At 41.0% G+C, this 22546-nt stretch overlaps 1 protein-coding gene across 2 annotated transcripts in view; it reads right to left on the bottom strand.

Annotated features, from left to right (window-relative positions):
* Window positions 1–2886: 2886 nt before the first annotated feature.
* SNX10 (sorting nexin 10) overlaps window positions 2887–22546 on the bottom strand; it is a 34953-nt gene continuing 15293 nt past the window's right edge. For both annotated transcript variants that reach the window (XM_033070829.1, XM_033070836.1), the window contains exons 3-7: window positions 17295–17381; window positions 14631–14731; window positions 13975–14073; window positions 5814–6029; window positions 2887–5371 (exon numbers count right to left, since the gene is read on the bottom strand). In XM_033070829.1, coding sequence (XP_032926720.1) covers window positions 5293–5371; window positions 5814–6029; window positions 13975–14073; window positions 14631–14731; window positions 17295–17381 — 582 coding nt within the window. In that variant the 3' untranslated portion in view covers window positions 2887–5292. The remainder of the gene's footprint in view (window positions 5372–5813; window positions 6030–13974; window positions 14074–14630; window positions 14732–17294; window positions 17382–22546) is intronic.

Genomic DNA, 22546 nt, shown 5'->3' with positions numbered 1-22546 from the left:
CCACCCTGAGCATCCTTTTCCCCATGAGGGAGAGTGTCACAATCCAGGCTGAATCTCCAGGATCATGATCCAAACTGTTCCTAAGTCCCTCCAGCTCGTGGCAGTCCAGACCCTGTTCCCAGAACCTCTGACACTGCGGCCCCAAGCGCTCAGTGCCTCCTGGGAGGGTCCCTCTGAAGGTCGGCCGAGAGGAAGCAAGGCCCATGGTGATGGTACAGACCTGTCCTCCAGGCATTTTCCATCACCCCAGGGCTGCCTTTGTGCCCTTTTCATTGCCATGGAGCTGGGAAAACCCCACTCTGATGCCTGTGCTGTCCAGGATACATCCCTCTTCTCCCTCCCTTGCTCTGCTCCATACATGAATACATTTCTCCTTTTTATTCCTCTCTGTATTTTTTTTCCTCTTTCCCATTACCCCTTTAATGCAGAGCAGGGCTGCTGATTACAAAAGAGGCAGTTTGACTTGAGCAATAGGTCTTCTTCACTAATCCTCACTGTCATGGAAATTCCAGCTGCTACAAGAATAAGAGGCTCAATCCATATTTGCCAGCTCTAATATGAAATCTGTCAGGGCCCAAATTAATGAGTTCCAAATTCCTTACATCACGATAACAGGTTAAGACTGGTCAATTAATTACATAAATCCTTCCCGATTCATTGTGCATTTTCAGGCGAGATTGTGTCTTACATAACTGGGTGACACAAGGCCTTTTGGCTCTTGCTGTTCCGCGGAAAGGCCTCCTCCATTTAAGAGCAGCCTGGCTGCCACCGAGGCCGGCAAATGTCATGGCTGGGCCCTAATTGCTTTTGCATTAAAACATAAAGAAATTAATTGATAAATAGTAACGCGTGCTTTGAAAACGCGGCCGAGCCGTGTGGTCGGTGCGCGGGGGGCGGCGGGGCTGTTCTGTGGGGCGGCAGGTGCAGCCCCCGCTCCGCCGCCTGCGCCCATCCCCGTTTCGCCCGCTTGAGGAGCTGCGCGGCTGCGGGAGGGGCTCAGGGATGGGGGGAGCCGGTGTGGGGAGCAGGAAAACCCAGAAATAACCCCAAAAACACTCGGCCACCCCCGCGGAGAACCGCACCCGCGGAGCGCGCTCCCGGCGCGGGGCCGCGCCCGCTCCGCCCCGGCCCCGCCCCGCCCGGCGGCGCCTCCCGCTGGCGCACAGCGCCCCCTGGCGGCGGGCACGGAGCGGAGCGGAGCGGGGCGGGCGCGGCCCCTCCTTCCGCGGGGGCGGCGGGGAGGGAGCGGGGAGGAGGGATGGAGGGAGGGAAGGAGGGAGCGGGGGAGGAGAGCTGGAGGGAGGGAGGGAGGGAGCGCTGCGGCAGCGCGGGCGGCCGCCCCCGCCCCGGCTCCCCCTCCGCCGTTGCCATGGGCTGCGGTTGCCAGGAGTTACCGGATGAAGGCTGGGCGGCCCCGCTCCCCGAGTAGCGGGCGCGGGGCGGAGCGGGGCGGAGAGAGCGGCGGCCCCAGGTAAGGCTCTCGCCCCGCTCCGCTCCGCGGCCCCGGGGCAAGGCAGGGCAGGGCAGGGCAGGGCGCGAGGAAGGGCCGGGCCGGGGCAGCGGGGAGCGCGATCTGGGATGCTGCTGCCGTCCTTTTCCCGGTTTCCCCCCGCTGGTTGTTTTGTTCCTTTTTTCCCCTCTCCCCGTGTTTTGGGTGCTCCCGCCCGCTCGCCGCTCGGACCCCGCGGGCAGCCGCACCGCTCCGGCGGGCACATCCGCACCCGCGGAGCATCCTCGGGCAAGCCGACAGCCGAGAGCGAGCCCGAAGGCCACAGCTCCGTTTCTGTCTCACAAGGCCACTTGAATTAATTTCTAAGGAGGTTTTGTTCCAGAAGAAGCGACTTCACCCCTTACGGCGCATTGTTGACACCGAAGCAGAGATTAATTGTGTAATAATTTCCTACAGTGTTTAGGCCTTTCTTGAAGAGAATCAGCTTGAGACTGGAAATTGTTATTTACATTTTTGTCACCTTGTAAAAGCTAGGGAAGAAAAGTAAAGCCCCTGGTCCTTAGCCCTGAGCTTAGTCCTGCAAATACAGGGAAACGCCACAGGACCATGCAAGGTTTATTCTTATCCGTACCATGTGTAACAGAGCAAGTCACAAACATTTTTTTGTTTTAGTAATTATATAAAATTTAAATATTCATCTGGAAAACAAAATTCAGTCACCTGTCAAAAAAGTAAAGATGTGGATACCGAAGTTTGCACCATTCTACAGGGTGGGATTTAGAGTATAAATTTCCCTCAATACTTACAGAAATACGTTGCTATGCAAACAACAATTTTCACTCCAAACACACCTCCATCTTTGTGGAGTTTCTTTGCTATTCTTTTTGTAGAAAATGTAAAGAAGTGCAAATCCAAACACAACAGACTGTGTGTATATACATAGTATGTGTATATATACACATACATGTATACTATATATATGTATACATATATTTATGTATGTATACACATACTACAAAAATAATTGAAGAGTAAATTACACATGATAAGTCATAAAGTGATTAGGATATTGATACTGAAATAAAGGAAACCTCACTGTCAGGTTTAAACATGAGCTAGAAAGTTTTATTTAATTACTTAAAAGCTTTTAAGAAATCATCATAAAAATAAGGATGTAAAGCTATAAGCAAAAGATGAAGAGAAGCTTTTGAATGCAGAATTATTACAATTAGATATAATGTAATCTTATTAGTACTTCTAATTTATAAATTAGGTATTATCCTGTTAAAAAAAAAAAAAAAGCTAGCAGGAAATGTCAGCATTATTCAAAACTAAAAAATAAGAATCAAAATACCAGTGATCAACTGATCAAACTCTATGTTGTGTTGAAAAATTACCAAATCATTAAAGTAAAAAAAGACATTAAAATTATTTTTGTTTAACATTTACATTTGTAATAGTTACATTTAATGTTCCAATGAAACAAAATGCCTTTAAGTCTTTATATGTGATTATATACAGCTGATAACATGGAAACATACTAGAGAGCATGGAGTACTTTCCCTCCCCCATTACTAAGAAAAATTCCAGCAACACTAGCTACACAAACAACATTCAAAAGATAAATATTTTAACAAATTTCTGTCAAAGCTGAGAAGAAAGTTACAGTAGCCTTAGATTTTTAAAATCTGAATGATGAAGAAAATAAGAGAATAACAACAGAGCTATTAGAAAACAAATATTTATTTCAGAAATATCTTCATTTGGAAAACACTCACTGGCATACTGAAAAGCTCCTCGAATTAAAAAATAAAATCAGCCACAAAGGCTCTCCAAACCTTGTGTTTCTGTTATTTTTGTAGGTACTGAGGATATGTTAGTAAGCCAGAATTCTAAAGTGCTTCAAGAGTTTAGCTCAATCTTTTGAAACAAAAGAAAAACCCACATTGTCTTAAATAAAAATGGTCATATCCTTCTTAACATTATTCCAGTTTTTGTTTTTAAATCCTTCCCACTTTTTAAAAAAATTTGCTGAACAATTTTTTTTGCAATGTGCCATCTTAAAAAAATTAGAGAAAAAAAATCAAGCAATCAAAATCTCTGACTGGCAGTAACAGCTATTTTTAAGCTATTTTTAGTGATAACTTGTTGCTTTATTTAAATGTTATCACTTTTACATTAAAAATAGCCTTTCTGCTAACTTACAAGGTGAGATGGTGAATAGATACATTTGTGCAATTCAGTGAGAGCAAAAAGAAACGGGGATACTTACCTTACAAAGTGCTACTACTATCAACAAAATACAGAGGCTTAAAGTAGTTACCTAAGATACGTTATTCTCAGGCTATTAAAACCTGTTTCTAAAATTACACAGATTCCCAGCTGGATGCTTTAAAAAAGCATGCCCACACATGTTTATGCTACCCCTTACTAGATGTCTGTTCAATAATCTATTGTTTCTGTAATTCACAGGTTTAAAAAGCTCCTTCTTTGAAAGTAACCATAGATTTCTTTAAAAATGAAAGGAAAAAAAAAAAGGCATGTATTTATATCCATTTCTAGACCGGTAACTACTGCACTGAAGTTAATGGGAGCTTTGCTAGGGTGATCAGACCCCCTAGCTCTTTTTAATAGCAGTTAAATGTCAAATATAAATACAACACCACAGTGAAACATATTCCTTTGACAGAATCTGAGACAAGACACTGCGCAGCTGCTGTGAACAATAAAGAGCAAAACTGACGTTTAATCAAAATAAGTGTTGGTGGTTAAGAAGTTGTGTTCAAGCCTGCCTTTTGTTTGTGAAAAAGTCAATATTCCAACGTGGTAACTAGAGCCACAATGAAATGAGCAGCTCCTGTTACTCAGGGAGAGTGGAGAGGGCCACATCCACACAGCGTGTTAGAGCTATGTGATTATCATCATCTCACAGAGGGAGATACTCCCCATTTCAGCTGCTGAACTAAAACACCTCTACCAGCACCTTCAAATATTGATGCCTAAAGTTAATTAAACATGCTGGGTGAAATCCTGGCCCTAGGGTAGTGAGGTCAGTGCAAAATTCAGCCATTGGTTTCGATGGACCTCATCCAGGATTTTCACTGGGAACGAGTATCCACAATTCCCTGGGAGCTGAGAATCTCCAGCAAGCCTAGAAATGATGTAATTTTTATTTATATTTCTAAACTTCTAAGCAACCATGCTGAAGAATTTTTGCCTTCAGTACTTACGCATGATAAAACCAGTCTTTCCATAAACATTACAGAAGGACCAGAGGAAGATGTATTTATATCTCAAATTGTCAGCAGCATTTAGTTTGTATGAATGTTGTTTTGCTGATGTTGCTGAGCTACTTTAAAAAGTGAGTACCTTGGTGGGGTGTGTAATTTCATCACCAATGTCAAATGACTTCTAAAGATGAAACTTCTCTGATGCAAATCACTAAAAGATGCTTTGAATATGTTTGATATGAGATACCAACTTTTAAGATGAGGAATTAAGTTATCTTTATTTTTCAAATCTGAGACATGCACTCACTGAGGGAATTATTTTAACTGCCACGTAGGTCAGAAGAGCACGACTTACCCAATACTGAGATTTTAACAGTCACAAAAACATAAATAGGTAACATGTAGACCTGCACCAAGATACATTAAAAAAAAAAAAAAATCACCAAGAAGATAGTGTCGAGGTCTGTTTTGTGTATTTTTTAAGGACATGTGGTTGCATTAACAATGGGTCTTTTAGGTACACATACAGCCCTGTTTGTGGTACACATAACCAGTAAACAAAGCAGAAACTGCCCTGTACTGTCCTTAAGGTAGCAATATAGGAATGATTTTTCATGATTCTTCAGAAGCTGGGCTTGCTTTACATCCACATGAAATGCTGTCATCACTAGGTCCGAGCCCGGAGGATGAACTGCAGAAAAGGGGAGAGGGGGGGAGGAAAAAAAAAAAATAAAAGGAGGAAATTGGTTTTCACAACACACTCAAAGCCTGAGTAACAGAGGAGAACTTTAATTATCTCCAGTCACAAAGAGAGACAGGAAATTTGGACTTTTAATTAGCCATTTGGAGTGCAGTTGGATATTTTTTTAGCAAGATAATTTAAACGCGAATAATTCAAGTCTGACTAAATGAAATTCACATAATCAGAATGCAGATAATTGAATTTCTACTGCATTCATTAATTCAGTGTGGAGGTGTGTGTGAAGACTTCTATGATGAGCTGTCACAGCTCAATAAAATCTCAGTCAATTAATTTTTTCATTATCTTAGTATTACATCAACAAAAAAGTGAAGCATGTGCGTGTGTATGTATGGATATATAATCTCAGAAAGTAAGGATATACAGAATTCACCTCTCTGAATCAGAGTCTGCATCGTTTTTTCCTTTTTTTCTCTCTTCATCTTCTATAGGAAAACGTCTGTTCAGAGAGGCGAAACTGTGAATCGCATCAGCAACAGAGTATTTGGTCTGCCCAGACACACAGGCCTCCATGTCTTCTGGGCTTAGCTGAGTCTGTAAGAAGAGGTGAAGCCTGCTATCTGAGAGCAATAATGCATCTTGTAGGATCCTGGAAAAGGGAAAAAAGGCAAACGTTTACATAAAATCTATACGCGCGCGCACACACACACACACACGCACATATATATAAATATATATTCTAAAGTGTTTTCCCAGAAAAAATTCTAAATGATGTCCTGCTTTTAAAGTTTTCAGATGAATCCCACCCAAATCAGTAACAGAAGGCAATGAGCATATTAAAATGATTAGGTGCGTGTTACTTTCTTATTACATTATTTGGAATTTTAGGTGAGTAAAAACATGAAGCTAATAGTTAGGCACATCTGCTATTAGAATAACTTCAAGGACATTTCTTCCATTTAACCATCTGCTATTACCACATGGATCAATTAATAATTTTTAGGCAACTGGAGGCGTATACTCTTACAGAAATTTGGTCTCTTTTTTTTTTTTAATAACCAAACTTTTTATAAAATTACAAGTCACCAAATTGTTTGGTGGAGTAAAGAAGTCTGTAGATAGACAGCGTGTAGGCAGAACAGACTTCATACATGTGCAACATCAGGACTATCAACAACTGAGCCAACACTAGCCAAAATTATTTGCACTGTTACAAATATGTGTATGTTTAAGCTAGAATGAAAATGCTAATACTGAATGCTGATTTTCAGGGACACTTAAATTTTATTTAATTCCAGCTATCATTTTCAAAAATCAGTTTTAAAATTTGGTTCATATATATTTTAAATTAAGTCTCCAAATAAATTTAGCAACAGAGTATTACTTAAAAACAGATGACAGTAAACAAATACATTCCAGTAACAACACAGAAAGTTGCAGAGAGACTTTTTCAAGGCCTGAGAATTGAGGATCATCATCACTCTTTTTAAAGGAAAGATACGCAACGTTTCTTCAACATTTCCTTAAAGAAGGAATTCTTTACTATACAAATCCTAGAATGATTAACAAGAAACTTCTTCAGTTTGTGTCGTTTTACTCATGTAATAAAGACATCAGAGGCTACGACCACACCAAAGAATGCTCCACAGAAAATTATTAAAATATCTTTAAACAACTCAAAGCTACTCAGAGTCAATATTTACCTATTTATACCCGTTTAGTCTACAGTTTTTACCAAAAAAAGTCATTGCTGTGCAACAGGAAATAAGAGCTGACATTAATGTAAGAACTAGTATGAGCAGAAAGAAATATTGCATTTTAAAGATACTCTGACTAAAATGAAAAGTGTAACTGATTAGTTCCTTCTCTTGAGTAAGATTAATGGTGTGTTTGGACTGTAACGTTTTAAACACAAATACATTCTGAAAACTGTTCTCTAAAGCAGCCAACATTACAATAACATTTAATAAACACACAAGAGGATTTCTGGCTTCATTCAAGCCCATAAAAATCTGTCAAAATAAGTAGTAAGAGCTATCTACATGAAACCAGGAGATACTCATGTGCATGAACATTTCACTTGCCTAGGTGAACACGCAGTCTCAACCAAACAACTCCAACTCTGACACCTTCCAATGAGGAAATGTCTCCAACATTAGACCCTAATGATCTACCAGGTGTGGGTGAAATTGAGTCTCAGAAAGATTAGATTTTGCTGAAGTTCAAAATAAGCACACTTTCATATATAGAGAAAGACTTTTTAATCCAATCCAAATTCTCACCATTTTAATAGCAAATAGACATCTGTAGAATCCATGTGTGTAATGTATTAATAGACAGAAAAACTTCTTTCTAGTCTAAAATCCAGTAAAGGCTGGATAAAAATGATTCAAAAAAGAATTTACAGGTTCACACACCTTGACAGCAACAGCTTCATGATTACAGTTTGAAAAGCCATCATTCAGCAGCCACTAAAAGAGGATTTCAGCCTTGACTCTTGATAAACCCACATTCCAAACAAAGACAAACATTGCAACAAAAAGTAGAGGTATAATTCCAAACAATAAATCCACTTTTATAGTTTATGCAATCGATAGAGTAAATATTTTCCTTCTCTTAAAAAAAAAAGCAAAAGAAAAAAAACCAAAAGAAAAATAATGTACTGGAGTTTCCTGTAGAGTAACTACAGTTACTGTTTTTCCCAGGCACAGCGACGGGACGCACATTTCTGCAATTCTAACATTTGCGTGTCTAATGCCAAGTAACACAGCAAAAAGCCAAGTCATTAAATTCTGTGAATGGCATTTAGTTTCACAGATTTTCCTCTTGCCGTACCTTCAAAAGTTTCCTGCCAACCAGTGAAAACACGAGTAACTAACTGTTCATGAGATTACACTACACTTACAGCTCTGTTGCTGTTTGAAATGTATTTTATTTTCTTTATAAAATAACGGGTAATCTTTAAAATTGATTTTAGATGGTTTGAGGCATTACACCAGAGAAGTAATGAGCACTAATGTCAATGATATTGGACACAAATTCATTTTAGCTTTATTTCATGTCCAGTACAATTCTGCTAAGCCTTGAACTGCTAAAGCACTGTTATTAACTCGGCAGTAACCTAACACATGGAACAGCAAACAAAAGTGATAAGAGTACAGACTGATCAGGACCTCAAGGCTACTGTCCTTTTTCTGCAGCTATAATTCAATTTCCAATTTTACTTTACATTGGACTCATTATTTCACAGTAATTTTCTTTTCTGCTTCATAGTGCCATCTGGAGGTTAAGGAGTGAAGAGAAACCAAGGTGCAGAAATGGAAAGATGTTCACAAAGCTAATCTCACCCATACTCACATATGTATATGTGTGTGTTCACTGTGTGTTCACATTGAGACCAAACACTCAATGCATTTTGCAAGTCATTTGAAACCATCCTGAAAGCAGATACACAAATACCTTTTACCTGGTTGTGCCGTTGAAGAATTTCTGTTTTCTCTTAATTAAAAAATAACTGCTGCTTTTCCCACTCCTCTGAACCGACAGGTTAGACTGCTTTTTAATTGCATGCTTCAAGCAATCAAAATGAAAATAAATCCTACACTAGGCATAAGTGTTTTGCTTTCCTGTTGAAAATACACCTCCTTCAAGGGAATACCCATACATTTGTCACCAGATGGTACTAGTACTATTAAGTGCTGGTACAGCAGTTGCTCTCTGAGGCTTTTGCTATCCTGGGGGCTCCCTGTGTGAATGGCTGTACATTTAAAAAGCAGACTTGGCTTCAAGGACTTAAAAAATGAAAATTACAAACCACCACCTAACAAATTGACAAGGCAAGAGGAAGGGAGGAGTGTCACAACATTAATACTCGGATGTCTTCGCGGAGGCTGGACGCGTGCGCAGTCTCGACGCGAGCGGTCGCGCTCCCGGTGCTGCTTCAACACTTTCACTGCAGCCAGTGCCAGGCAGGGCTGTGCTCACAGTGATGTAAATCAGCACTCGCTGCCGTGGCGCTACTGGAGGAGTCACGGCTCACGGTAATAATTCCTATAAACTGACTGAGCATATTGAAGAGAACAACAGACCTTCTATGCACGCCTGCGAGAAGAACGAAAGGCTAAACCCTGCAAGTCTTGATCCCATCAGTAGTCATTACTTGTCAGAGATTTCACTCCTCTTGGCCAGATTGCTCACATGCATAATGACTACTTATGTGATTAAGGGGGCTGCAGGATAAGGCTCTACATTAGAATTAGAGATAATAAAATAATTTTTTATTCACAGCCATGTGAATCTTTGTAAGCTTTCAGGAAATGCTCGTGATCTCTAGACCTTTAAAGAAGCAAGACTGAAAAACATCACAAGCAGAAAAATTATGGCATTTTTGTGGAAACGCTGGATACTATATGAGGAATATTTCTCTTTTCCTGTGTTATGGAAAAAATATTTACAAAAGAAAAAACATGTGTTTTTTCTTATTTGGACAAGGTCCAAAATCTGGTTTTCTTCAACATGATTTTATTAGGTATATTATACACTGTTCTGCTGGAGAAAAACAACATATGGCTGAACAGTACAACTTAATCCTAACTAAAGATTTCCTGTATCTACTGTAACCTAATACAATGACAGATGCACACTTGAATGTGTGTGGAAGGTTAACACTCCGATTTTGTTTTCGACAAATTTAGTCTGCCCATTTACATCAGCTCACGAGAGCAAGGGAAAAACCCAAGGAGCTTAGAGGCGGGGATGACAGCCTGTGCTGTGGTGCCCTCTACTGAGCATCCAGCCCCTCAGCCTCAGCCCACACCAAACAAAGCCCCAGTTTCCTCTTTTAAAAAGCTGACTGTGTTTCCTCCTTCACTTTTTAGAAGGGAGGAAATGTTACAGATATCAACCAACTGTGAAGCAACTGTTGGGTATGTGATAATGTGTGTGGTTAGGAGAAGATTAAGCCACATGTGCCTGCTACACATTATTCCCTCACCAGATAGGAAACAGCAGCAAGGCTCTGCTGGAGAGGCAACTCGCCCATGGTGGTTCCACCTGCCCCACAACTCCAGTGCTCCTGGCAGGGGCAAGCTGGCATGCATCCCTTTTGGAGCCAGTCTCCTGCTTTCCACATCCCTGAGACAGCACCCAGTGGAGACCCCTTCAGAAAAGACCTCTGACCCTGTACCAGCTGCAGCTTGTGGGACTGCAGAGGAAAAGGCAAGGAGGTGGGAGGAAAAGGACAAAAACATCAGACACCTTCAGAAAATGGCTCTACCTTAGGCAGATGATTTTTGGGTAGCTTGCTCACTCCAGCACCAAGCAAGCCCGATGCATGGCCCTCTGGAGCAGGGACACTGTGGATGCCCTCTGTTCCCTGTGGATCCAAGCATTTCCTTTCTCAAAACTCTCAGTGTCCTCCACCCCATCATAAACTGCATGTCTGAAAAGTAATTGAAGTGAAGAGTAATCCTTCTCCCTAAATCACATAATTTTTTGGGATCTGCCTACATTCAGTAAAAAAAAAAGTCATCAATTGAACTCAACTTCATTCAAAATGGCTTCGTTAATTAGTTTTCTCATGAGCAAACCCAATTGATCTTCTGTGAGAATAATCTAAATCCCAAAGTTAGACCTGCACAGCTACAATGGGAAGAAAGCAAAGATGATCTTACAGAAGCTAAAACTATTAGATAGTGTTTTAATTTTGACCTCTAGTTTCAGAATAAACTTTTCCTGTGAATTTACAGGCATCCTCAAAGGATGAGGATACTTAGCAGGAAAAATACATAATTTTCCTTATTCTTACAAAGTAATTCATAATTAAAAAGGGGCTAGCTGACTTCCGTTAATGCAAATGGCCTCCTGAAATATTAAATTATGCCCAGACAAGAAGTGAGCTTTACAGCTCTTCATCACTCAGAGATAATAACCTGTAAGACAAGTAGATCTTACCCTGCATTTGTGCAGTAAAACCAAATCAAAATGGGACACCTGTTCCCAGATTTCACCAAAGTCTAGTGCTTAACTTCCCAGCTGTTGGCCTAATTCTTAAGCTACTGTGCTCAGCACGGAGAGGCTTCACAAAGGCTCTAAGTACACACTGTGCCCTGTGCTAACTTACCCTGGAGTGGGAAGTGAGGAAGGACAACAGAACTCTGTAGCCATCCACATACAGGCAATATGGAAGTGTTCCCAGGCCAGAAGCTGAGCACTAGAGAGCCTACAGCTGCTCAATCCTGGCTCCTCAGGCACGTGGCTCCTGCACAGGCAGGCACTACAGCAATTTGGTCATACAGCACAGGGCACAAACTAAGACTTAGGAAGATCTAAACCCCCTCTTCAGAGATGTCTTGGATCCTGATAACATCTGGGATTCCTGCATCACAGGCAGGCATTTAAAAATGCCACCTGTGAACCTCTCCCCAGACAGGTCCACATCAGCCCAAATCCCGTTTCTTCCCACTGCCACAAAGAAACACCAGTAGGATTGTGAGCTTGAGCACAGTGACTGCTGTCATTGCTGGGGTGAATGGAGCTCTCAGCTTAGCAGCTTTGGGTTAGGGTCCCCGCTTTCTAATGTATCAGAAAGGTCCTGCTTCACCTGGCATTGCCACCTGACAGAATGTGCAGCATCCAGACCCAGAGCTTCAGTAAAGTCAAGTGTGTATGTGATACACAGTATCTATGTAGCATAAGTATATTGTACATATATGTATATTGTACATATAGACCAAACTTATATACACAATATATGTGTATATTTTACATACATATATATATTATACCTATCTATTATCCATAGGTATATATATCTTTTATACTAACTCTCGTTAGGGAGTTCCACAAATTCAATTTCAGAAAAATAATCATAACCTTTGGTTCAGAGTCATAAAATGGGGGGGGTTGGGAGGGGAAGCATCATGGCAGCTGAGCCAACAGGAAGATGCCTTCTGTGAGCAGCAGCAGCAGCACAGCAGGGCCAGCCAGCAGAGGGCAATGGTACAGCACACAAGGTGCCAGGCCAGTGCATCTCAACACAACCTCTGAAAATTCCTTCCAACTGCTCCCCAGGGCTGAGAGAAGGCTGACCCTTTCCTTGCACTCAAGTTCAAACATTTAAATCACTACCTTACAACCGAGTTGCCTCTTTTCCCACTCCTAGACTTAAAGCAATATGGTGAAATGCTCCACATGCTGTCATTTTCTGCTGTCAGTACTCATTTAAGCTACAGTCATCCACAAAATTGGAACGTGAGGATGTCTTTTAAGATAATCCACCTTTCTGTTTTGCCTTTTGAAGAACAGACAGCAGCTGTAAACATTTCTGATGCTGATATACCTAGTTATCAGACTAGCCTCTTTGCCATTTTAAAATAAGACTGTTTTTTGAAATGCCCTGCTCCATGGGGCATCACAATTAAGACAGAACTGCTGAGACCCAGGGACCTGAGCTACCACTCTCTTCATATTATCACTGACATGCTTCTAGGAGCACAGCCCTTCCATTTCACTGCTTTTCTTTCCTGAGGTGTAAAAATACCCTCTAATCCTTCTACACTTTCTCTTCCCTGTCTCACATGCCTTCAGGCAGTATTTATTGGCTGACCTTTTGGCCATAGATCCTATATAACTGCATGCAGAATATTACTCCTGCAGCAGTTAGCTGTCCCTGCCTTCAGCTGCTAAGCCTAACAAATATACCTCGGGACCAATGATTTGTTGTCTGTTAGGGAGGCTTATAATACACTGACTGGAGAGAAGATGAATAGTCTCTGCTTGCAGTGTTTCACCATGCCCTTACCCCGAGCAGCAGCTAAAGGCAGCTGGCAGAGGCACACACAGCTCCTGCCCCAGCAGCTGTGAGCAGCCTGCTCTCACACCAGCAGTGCCAGGGCACAAGAATGGCAGAGAAAAAGCAGAAAATTACACCAACAGGGGCTCAGCCACTGCAGAAGGTGAAGTTGTCACAGCAGAGGGACTGAGGGATGCAGTACTGAAACTCATACAACTACTGCCTTATAATGCAGATCAGGGTCTAGTTAAATCTGATGAATGATTTTATACAGATTGCAGCTACACTGAAAATAGTCACAGCTGCTAGAGCTGGCTTATGTTAGTGAGACTGGTATACAAAGTAATTTGCATTATAGGAAAGCTCTGTGTTAGGAGATCTCACTAGAGAATTTTCCCAGGCTCGCAGGGGTTTAGCCCACAAAGACACTGATTTTCCACAAACATAAAGGGGTAGCTTTGTACAAGAATATCCAGCTCCTTGTTGGAAGCTATAAATAGACATCACAGTGAATGATCTCCCAGACTTAGCATGCAATTGCAAAGTAATTTAAATCTAAGCCTATTATCTATAATCAGTGCAATGAAACACAATGGAAAAGCCCCAGCTGAAGTCTCCTTATAACCAATACAGCTGAAGTCACGTGTATGAATTATGACAGTGCAAGCAAAAAAATATAACTAAACGTGTAGCATGTACAGATGACCACACGGTGGCTCTCAAGTACCAGAGATGAGCTATTTTAAACCCGAAATTGATGACCTCATAAAAATTCCAACACCTCTGGATAGGCTGTACTCACTTTTCCAGGAATTCTTGCAGACCCTGACGGCGATGGTCCACGTGATTAGGATTGTTCATATTGAAAAAGGGAGTTCTGGATGGCAGTTCAGGTAGCTGTCTTTATAAACATGAAAAAAAAAAATACACAGTTAAAATCAAATGTGAAACAGCAGAGAAAAATGCAGTAAGCAAATGCCAACCCCAAGCATGTGAAAATCATGGGTTATGTTCCAGAAACTCTTGAAATCAATTTGGGAACACAAGGTTGAGAAACTGAAGGGCTTCTCACACACCCCAAAGGGGAAAATAAATTAATCTGATTTTTCTGGTCCAGTTGTTAAGCCTCATACATGTCTAGCTGGGTCTTTTATGGTGCTTGTAAAACCTAAGCACATCAAAGAACAACAGATACCTACACTAGATTGTTATTTCTGCTACTGTGCATAGCAAAAGAAAATACAGATCAAGTCTCTTACAAATTAGAGGGGGTGGACTCACCAAAAAAAGGCTAGAAGTACAAACCACATTATTCCTGGTTTAAAGCACATAAAATGAATTCTACAGAATATGGGATACTTTCCAGATCTGATTTCTGTAGTTCTCTGAATGAAGATGAAACAATCCTTCCCTCCATGACTGACAGATTATTAAATAGCCATATATAAATCTGCTCACATAAGCACTGCATTGCTCTGAAGCCTCTGCCGGAGCCAAAGAAATTCTCGATAGCGTCGTCTGACACAGGATGTTTTCCTTGTAAAGCATATACTGTTTGTCTGTTGGGAAATAAAAAACATTTGCTTTGCAAATCAGCTTAAGCTAAAATGCAGGCATGGTATTAACAACACATCCAAGACGTTATACTAATGCCCGAGACACCAATGGAAAGCTTGACATTAATGCAGTTTATGTTAAGGGCTGTGCTTTACCTCAGGCAGGACTGGTGACAGTTTCTACTGCTTCTCAGGGAAATATTTTTCATTGCTTTCTTTTTAAAAGAGATTTGGATTACAGTACAACTTACAGTAACAGGAAAAATAGACTTCAGAAAAAGGTAGATATCAGTAGATAATGTCAATCTTTGCAGGCGAAAAAGATCTTCAGCTATTCTAGTTACAATCCTGCAAACAGCTACACAGAGTTTTTCCAGTGTGCAGTTCCACTTAAATCAAACCAAAGAAACCAACGTGACTGCTCTCTGCAAGTAGCAGCATCTGGAAATTTCCCCACAGAACACTATTAGTTCACTAGGAAAATGCCAATTCATCAAAAGCGAAACAATTTGTGGAAATTAAATACTTTTGCCAAATTTTCCCATGGAGCATACATTTAGATTAAATCCCTCATACTAGATGGGACTCCATTAGACAACTGCCTGCAGTCCAGCCCACCCTCCCTGCCTGCCAGGAGCTGTAACTCCAGCCAGCCACAAGGTGCAGACTGTGAGAGCACAGAGATGGCAGCCTTCTGGAACAGAGGTGCACACCCAGAATACTGCATAGTTTAAGAAGATAAGTGCTCTAAGAGCTGCGTAGAAGGGGAACTCAGCTGGCCTAAAAACCACAATACTTTAAGTCCACTGAGAAGTCTGGATGGTAGGACTGACCGAGAGACTTGGTCTCCAAAAGCCCTGGCATTGTGGTAATAGCTTCAGAGATGCCCAGTGATGGGTCATACATCACTGTATGCTGGGTTTGTCTGGGGGAGAGTTAATTTTCTTCACAGTAGCTGGGGCTGTGTTTTGGATCTGTGCTGGAAACAGTGCTGTAGTACAGGGATGTTTTAATTACTGCTGAGCACTGCTTGCCCAGAGCCAAGGTCTTTTCTGCTCCTCACCCCACCCCACCAGTGAGCAGGCTGAGGGTGCATGGGAAAGGGAGAGGAAACACAGCTGGGACAGCTGTCCCAGCTGACCAAAGGGATATTCCATACCACATGGCATTGTGCTCAACAATAAACTAGGGTGGAGGTTGGCTGGGGACTGCCACTGAGGGACTGGCTGGGTATTGGTTACTTGGTGTTGAGCATGTGTTTTCATTTGCATCACTTGTCTTTCTAGAGTTTTATCTATTTTTCTTTTTTATTTTCTTTATTATTATTATTATTGAAGTTATTAGTAAGTATAAATAAGTAAACTGTTCTTACTTCAACCCACAAGTTTTCTCTCTTTTGCCCCCCCAACTGTCCTCCCTCCACCCTGCTGGTGGGGCAGAGGGGATGTGAGCAAGAAGCTGTGTGGTGCTTAGTTGCTGGCTGGAGTTGAATGAAGACACATTGGGTCTAAACAAATCTTCCCAACTCAGCAGTCACTGAGAAAGCCTTAATACACTTTTATTCAGAGACACTGATGTCTGTGAAATAGTAATACAGCACCCACCCTGTCAAATCTACAGAATTTCTGTTTACCAGAAATGAAAAATATAATTGCTTTGGAAGCAGTACTTGAAGCACATTGCAAATTTAAACATTTCACAACTCTGATTGCCACACAGGAGAGAAGTACTTGTCACACAGACATTTGATAAGTCATCATTTGACTGCTTGCTCTTATACACTAACTGCTTAACTCTTCCACACAGGAAGGAAATGCTTTTGGTCTTATGCCAAGCATTAATCATGTAACTTGGTGCTCTCAAATCCCTTCATTTTACACTGCAATTAAAATCCTTGGATCTAGATTTGGCAAATTAGGATAACGCCTTCCATACGTCATCCACCAAAGAACAATCAAGCAAACAAAATTATGTATAGGACAGATTTAAGGCACAAAAGCACCATAATGCCAAGTGCACTCCCATTAACATATGGTGGGCTACAATCACAAACCCAAATGCAACTACTTCACACATCCAAGCACCACTAAATTAGCATCATATGAATGTCAGCGTACCCTGAAAAAAGCCACATTGTAGCAACCAAATAACTTGGCAAACAGAACTGAGGAGAATTTAAAGTACAAATAACCAGATAATCACTTGCAAATAAAGTTGTTTTCCCACAAATACCTGAACATCAACATTCTTTTACAAGGGCAAGATGCAACTGACTGTAACAGTCTTCTAGCTGATAAATAAAGCTAAGAATTGTCTGTTGCAAGACACTGTGGAATGCAGTGTGGACACATTAGGTTCAACCCAGCTCTGCCAGACCTATGACACGGCCTTCAGCAAACCCACCTTACCTGTCCCACCACATCCCAGCTGTAAAAAAGAGAATAATAGCCTCCAGCATCCCAGTAGCAGAAATTCCATTTATATCCCAAAGACAACCCTGTCTTGGACAGACACAGCAGCCCGAAGTAAGAGCCCGAAGAATCTGTTCTCATATTTTTATACTTACGTGAATAAATATCTCATAGTCTATGTAAGAATGCCATGAGTCTTCTTTCTGTATCCTGGGGTCTCGTACTAAGACAGTTACAAATTCCTGCAAGTGCATAATGAAAATCAAGCAATTAATTTCAGAAGACAAAGGCAGTCTTAAAGACTCTCTTGATTGTTCTGCTGTTCCACAAACTACTGAATCAGATTAAAAGCTGAAGTGCTGTTTTATTGGATTTTGCAACCCTATAAATGGAGAAGCATAAAGCAATGAATCATCTGAGCTCCACCACATGTCTGGGGAAGTCCCTGCCAAACTGCTAGCTGAAAAGGAGTATTTCAGATTAAGTAACACTGTGAAGTCATGCATGTATCATACATGGGACATGAGCTCTTGGTAGGACAAACTAAAATCTTAACATTAGAAGTCACATGTGTAAAGGAGAATGAAGAAGGTATTTCAGGCTTTTCCCACATTTGTAATCAACACTGACAAAGAGTACAGCTGAAGATGCAACACTGGGGCATTTCTGTTCCAATCTGTCCATCAATCTGCCCAAGGAAGCAACACAGCTACACTGCAGAGTAAAATTCCCCATTTTGAGGGGACAATCATATAGAGTATTTATTGTAGAAGTTGTTATATCTAGCTTACTTCCTTGTAATTTCTACATTTTTATAATAATTTAGAGGGATCCCAAAAGAGATAGGGGGCCTGTGGATCTTACTGTAATGTAACTTGGCATTACTGATGGGAACTGGAAGAGACTGAAGAATTAAATGTTTCTCAATACTCTCAGCTAATGATCAAAATTTTGTTGTAGAAAAAAATAAAATCAAACCACAAAATTATTATAAATCCGTATATTCACACTAGGATGGAAAATATTTCTTTAGTATACAAAGATCAAAAGTCTTCTTAAATACCTGCTACTTCTGGAGCACAGGTACAGGCTGCCTTATTCCAGTTGCTTAAATAAGCTATTCACCCCAAAAGCTAAGCCAACCACTTGGCAAAGACTGAAATAAGAGTGTATCACTTTAAGCTGTGGATATATTCCCCCCGAGAGGAAGGCACTGCACAAGATCTCCAGGTACAAGAACCAACTGTAGGAGGAATGACAGGGTTTCTGGTAAAAAACATGCTTTTTTTAGTACATATTTGCATAAATCAAGAAATCTTGAACTAGAAAGCTCTCAAAATGTGTCTTCCTATGCTCATACCATTTCATCAGAAATGAAAGCTTTACTCTTCAGCCAAGTCTTCTCCCGTAACACACACTTGCATGCACCACCACTGCAAACCTTCAGTGCACTGATAGGAGAACAATAACAACCTTGAAAGGTGAAGATACACCTTTTCCTGAACAGCCATTGCACTCTGTACACAGCAGGGACACATTCAAGATCTGGATTAAATAATTTTCCTCCCTGATTTCCACGTGTTACTGCTTCAGAAATGGGGAGCCTCTGGCCTGATGGCTGGGCACAGCTTTTGGTTTTAGGTCATCTAGCCCAGCTCCTGGTCCCAGGGGTGTTTTCTGTAAAAGTGGTGGTTGTCCTTCTGGTGAGTATCATGAAAACCTTGCCAAAGAAAGCACATTGAAAGGCTCCTGCCACCTCTGCTGCTTCTTTCCTCGCTACAGAGCACCAGAGGGCCAAGTCTCCCCTGCAGCTTTTTAACCCCATGCCAGCATGACACAAGAGGAACAAATGAACTGAGCTTTAATCATTTCTACCAGCTGAGGGTCATGCCTTTACTTTTACAAAAACACTAGTGGGACATATGAGGAAGTTATTCCTGCTCCAGAGAAAATATTCAGCAATGTGCTGAACACAGGAGAGGACACTATTTTTTTGGTTGTTTTTCTCCACCTGTCTCACTGTCTATAATATTTACCATACATAGGTAGGTAGGTAGATAGGTAGGTAGGTAAGTAGATAGAGCAGACTTTCAGACCCTCTGTGCCATCTTTTTTATGTCACAAAATCTTATCTTCCCCAAATTCCTATTTCCCCGTGTCTCCCAATCTTCTTCAAAGCTGCAATCAGTTCTTAACATACTTTCTTTCCTTTGCTGAGCACTAAATGCATCAGTCCTGCAAGTGGAAGAAGAGAAATGATGCCAAGAAGCTTTGAGCAGGACAGTGCACCCCTCTTCCCTTCAACTGCTGCAGCAGAGGAGTCACAACCTCAGGCAGCCTGCTCATAACACAACCTCAGTCTCCTTCCTCTTATCTATCTGTATCATCTCATCTGTATCAGCTTCTTGTTGACTTCCCTTTTGTCCAGGTTCCCCAAATTACTCCATTTCCCAAAAACCTTCCATAACCCTCTCCTTTGTACAGAATCAAAATAGTCTTCAAAGGAAAGACTTCTTTCAAACCTTTATAATACCAAAGTGTTGTGACTAGAAGTTGCTTTTGCTGCCAGTTAGCTACGGCTTACCTTGCAAATCATTCCAGGCCACAAGATTTACATTGGAAAACTTCTGCACACTTTTAACTTGCAATTAACTGATCACTGAGTTTCAATATGGAGGAAGTTAAAACCCTTCAGACTTCACCTACCAAAGAAATGAGACTTGCTGTATATGCCATATGCAGGCAGTGTCTAAGCAGTAAAAAACTGAGTCAAGAGGAAAAATGATCTGCAGAACAGCAGAGCACCTCAGCAAAATTCAGCCCTCACACACAGTCACTGTCAGCTTTGATTTGAAACCCTGGATTTCAACAGAACATTGAATGTTCCTTTTTTTTTTGCCCTTACTTACCAAAAAAATGACAATACTGAATTTAGAATTAAGCAAGACAAACAGTAAGCAACCAGAAATGAAAAATAAAAATCTACAGACTTTCTCAAGATTTAGGGTTACTTCCCCTATTCATCTCTTGAATCCAGGAAGTGTTATTCCCATTACAGATTTTGCTGCTCTGAAACAGTGGCATTGCACACGTAGATTGTTCCTTCTCTTTTGACCTTTAAGTCTTCTCCAGAATATAAGATCCCACTGGGAAAACAGTGTTGCTTTAATCAAAGCAGACCTAACCATCCAGTGATGATGCACTGCCAGAAAAGGTGCCTATGCTTTTGCATCCCTAGAGTAAAGGCTATTAACACACAGGCTATGTTATGGTCCAAGCTGAGTTAAGTGGCAGAATACTCCTCTGTGAGATTGCTGTTATATGCTCAGTCCATCCTGTATTCACTGGTCACAAATAATCAGGAGATTACAGCAATACTGGGTAATAACTGCTTTTCTCCTCTGTATGTATTCCACTCCCTCCTCATTTTGCTATAAAAATGAGGATACTCTCAATAGACACGTCTATTCTCAAGTAATGCACTGTCCACCTGGGGGAGGTGATGCTGACCTCTCCCTCCCACAGACCACTTGAAGACTAACTTACTGATATGTCACAAAACTGTACTGCAGTCCAGCTCTACAACATGGAAACTCAGTACAAAGACAGCCAAGGTTTCAGGGACTTTCTACTTATGACAGCTGCAATCCTGTACAAGGTATCTTCCTCCCTTGCCCAGTGCTGCTTGGTTTTTCCAGAACTGCAGATCTAGCTGTTCTGTCACATTACATATATTTTACATATATTGGGTTTTTTGAGGGTTTTTTTTTTTGTTTTTTCTTGGTTGGGTTTTTTTTTATTGAGGGGTACAATACAGGCATTTATATCAATGCATTCAAGAATGCGTGTCCTGTAATGCTTCAGAGCAACAATTCTCTCAAAACAAAAATTTGCTTCTGACAGTTAAAATTGTCCAGGCTTGGGCAAGGAAGCCTCTTGCACTGGGAATAGTATATACTCAAGAGGAAGCTTCTGAAAGATGTGCCATCTCCATTTATTCCTTCTCTCTGGAAACTGCTAAACTCAAAGGCAAGGCATTTTCTGTCCAAACTGCTAAAGCTATAGCTTTGACATGGATCCCAGCAGGCACAATGGATGGCCTAAACATCCTTATAAATATTCAGAATCTGCCCCAAAATTAGTCATAACTACTTAACAAGCAGGAATTGCAGAGCAGTTTCTGTGTATGGATGTGCCTTTTAATTCCTGGCTAAACCAGCCAGTTTAAGCACAGCACTGGTGTATTTTGCTGCCCTGTCCTCAAGGCCAGGAGCAGTTCAAGTAGATGGGGTCACACATAAATGACAAAATGGCCAAAGTGACACCCAAAACTGGCTTACACCTACTCCCTCATGGTTACAGACCTATGCAAAGGATGTGAGTGTTGACAGCAGACGAAAAGGACAGCACTGAGGTCACATAGACACAGGCATGGAAAAACAAAATGTTCCTTTTGGATCTGCCTCAAAAGGAAAAAACACTCATATAAAGGCTGCTGAAGCAAACACAAGAAATATTTCTCTTTCAATTTTTCCTGTTTCTTTTTAATTCCCTTTCTCTCTTTTGTTGGACATATTTTTGCATAATGCAATGGATTCCTCAGAGAAAAGGATAAGGCAGAAACCTTACTATACAGAATTTGACCACATAAATGTGCCTTTCTCAGAAATCTCTAACATTTTCCTACTATTAGGAAAATAGAAAATCTGACATGGAAATATCTATTTTTAATATGAAGGGAAAATCTACCACAAGGAGGAGGGAAAAAACAATCTCACATTGGTTGATTATTTGTATTAATCATTTCAGCTGCATTTTAATTCAAATGTCTGTGTTCAGAACTATATCAGGTGATGAGCTTGTGTTCCTGTTACACATCTGATTAGTCAATAACTCCTGAAGACTAATTTTCCAGAAAGCTTCCATGAAAAATAGCATATCCCATCAGGTTGTCTGTTAGTAAAAGGATCAGCCACAAAGGACATGGGACTTTTCATGCTGTGGGTGTTGGCATCTTCACTCCATGTATGCTGTGAAGTAAGCCTGGTGAGAAACTAACAGCTGAGACAAAATAATTTGTTGAAACTTTTGATGTTCATTGGACTGAACAGAAGAAAACATGTAAGTGGGATTCTTGTGGTCCATGCAGCTGGTAATCAGAGTTGAGACCCAGATCCAACCATTAGTCCTATAAAATACCTAAAACTGAAAAAAAGAAGACTTCATCCAAATCCTTCTCTCTCTCCTGTCTCAGTGTCTGAGCCTCCCATGCAGTCACTTACTCTGAAAGAGTATCTGATTCTACTATCAGACTTCAACAGAAAGAACTGGCACTGCATCATTCCAGAATACTCTGTATCCTGGCAACTAGAAGTATGAAAAATACAACCAATCTTCCCTGATCCAT

The sequence above is a fragment of the Catharus ustulatus genome, chromosome 1, assembly GCF_009819885.2.
Source record: "Catharus ustulatus isolate bCatUst1 chromosome 1, bCatUst1.pri.v2, whole genome shotgun sequence".
NCBI lineage: Eukaryota > Metazoa > Chordata > Aves > Passeriformes > Turdidae > Catharus > Catharus ustulatus.
This window is presented reverse-complemented; position numbering and strand designations above follow the sequence as displayed.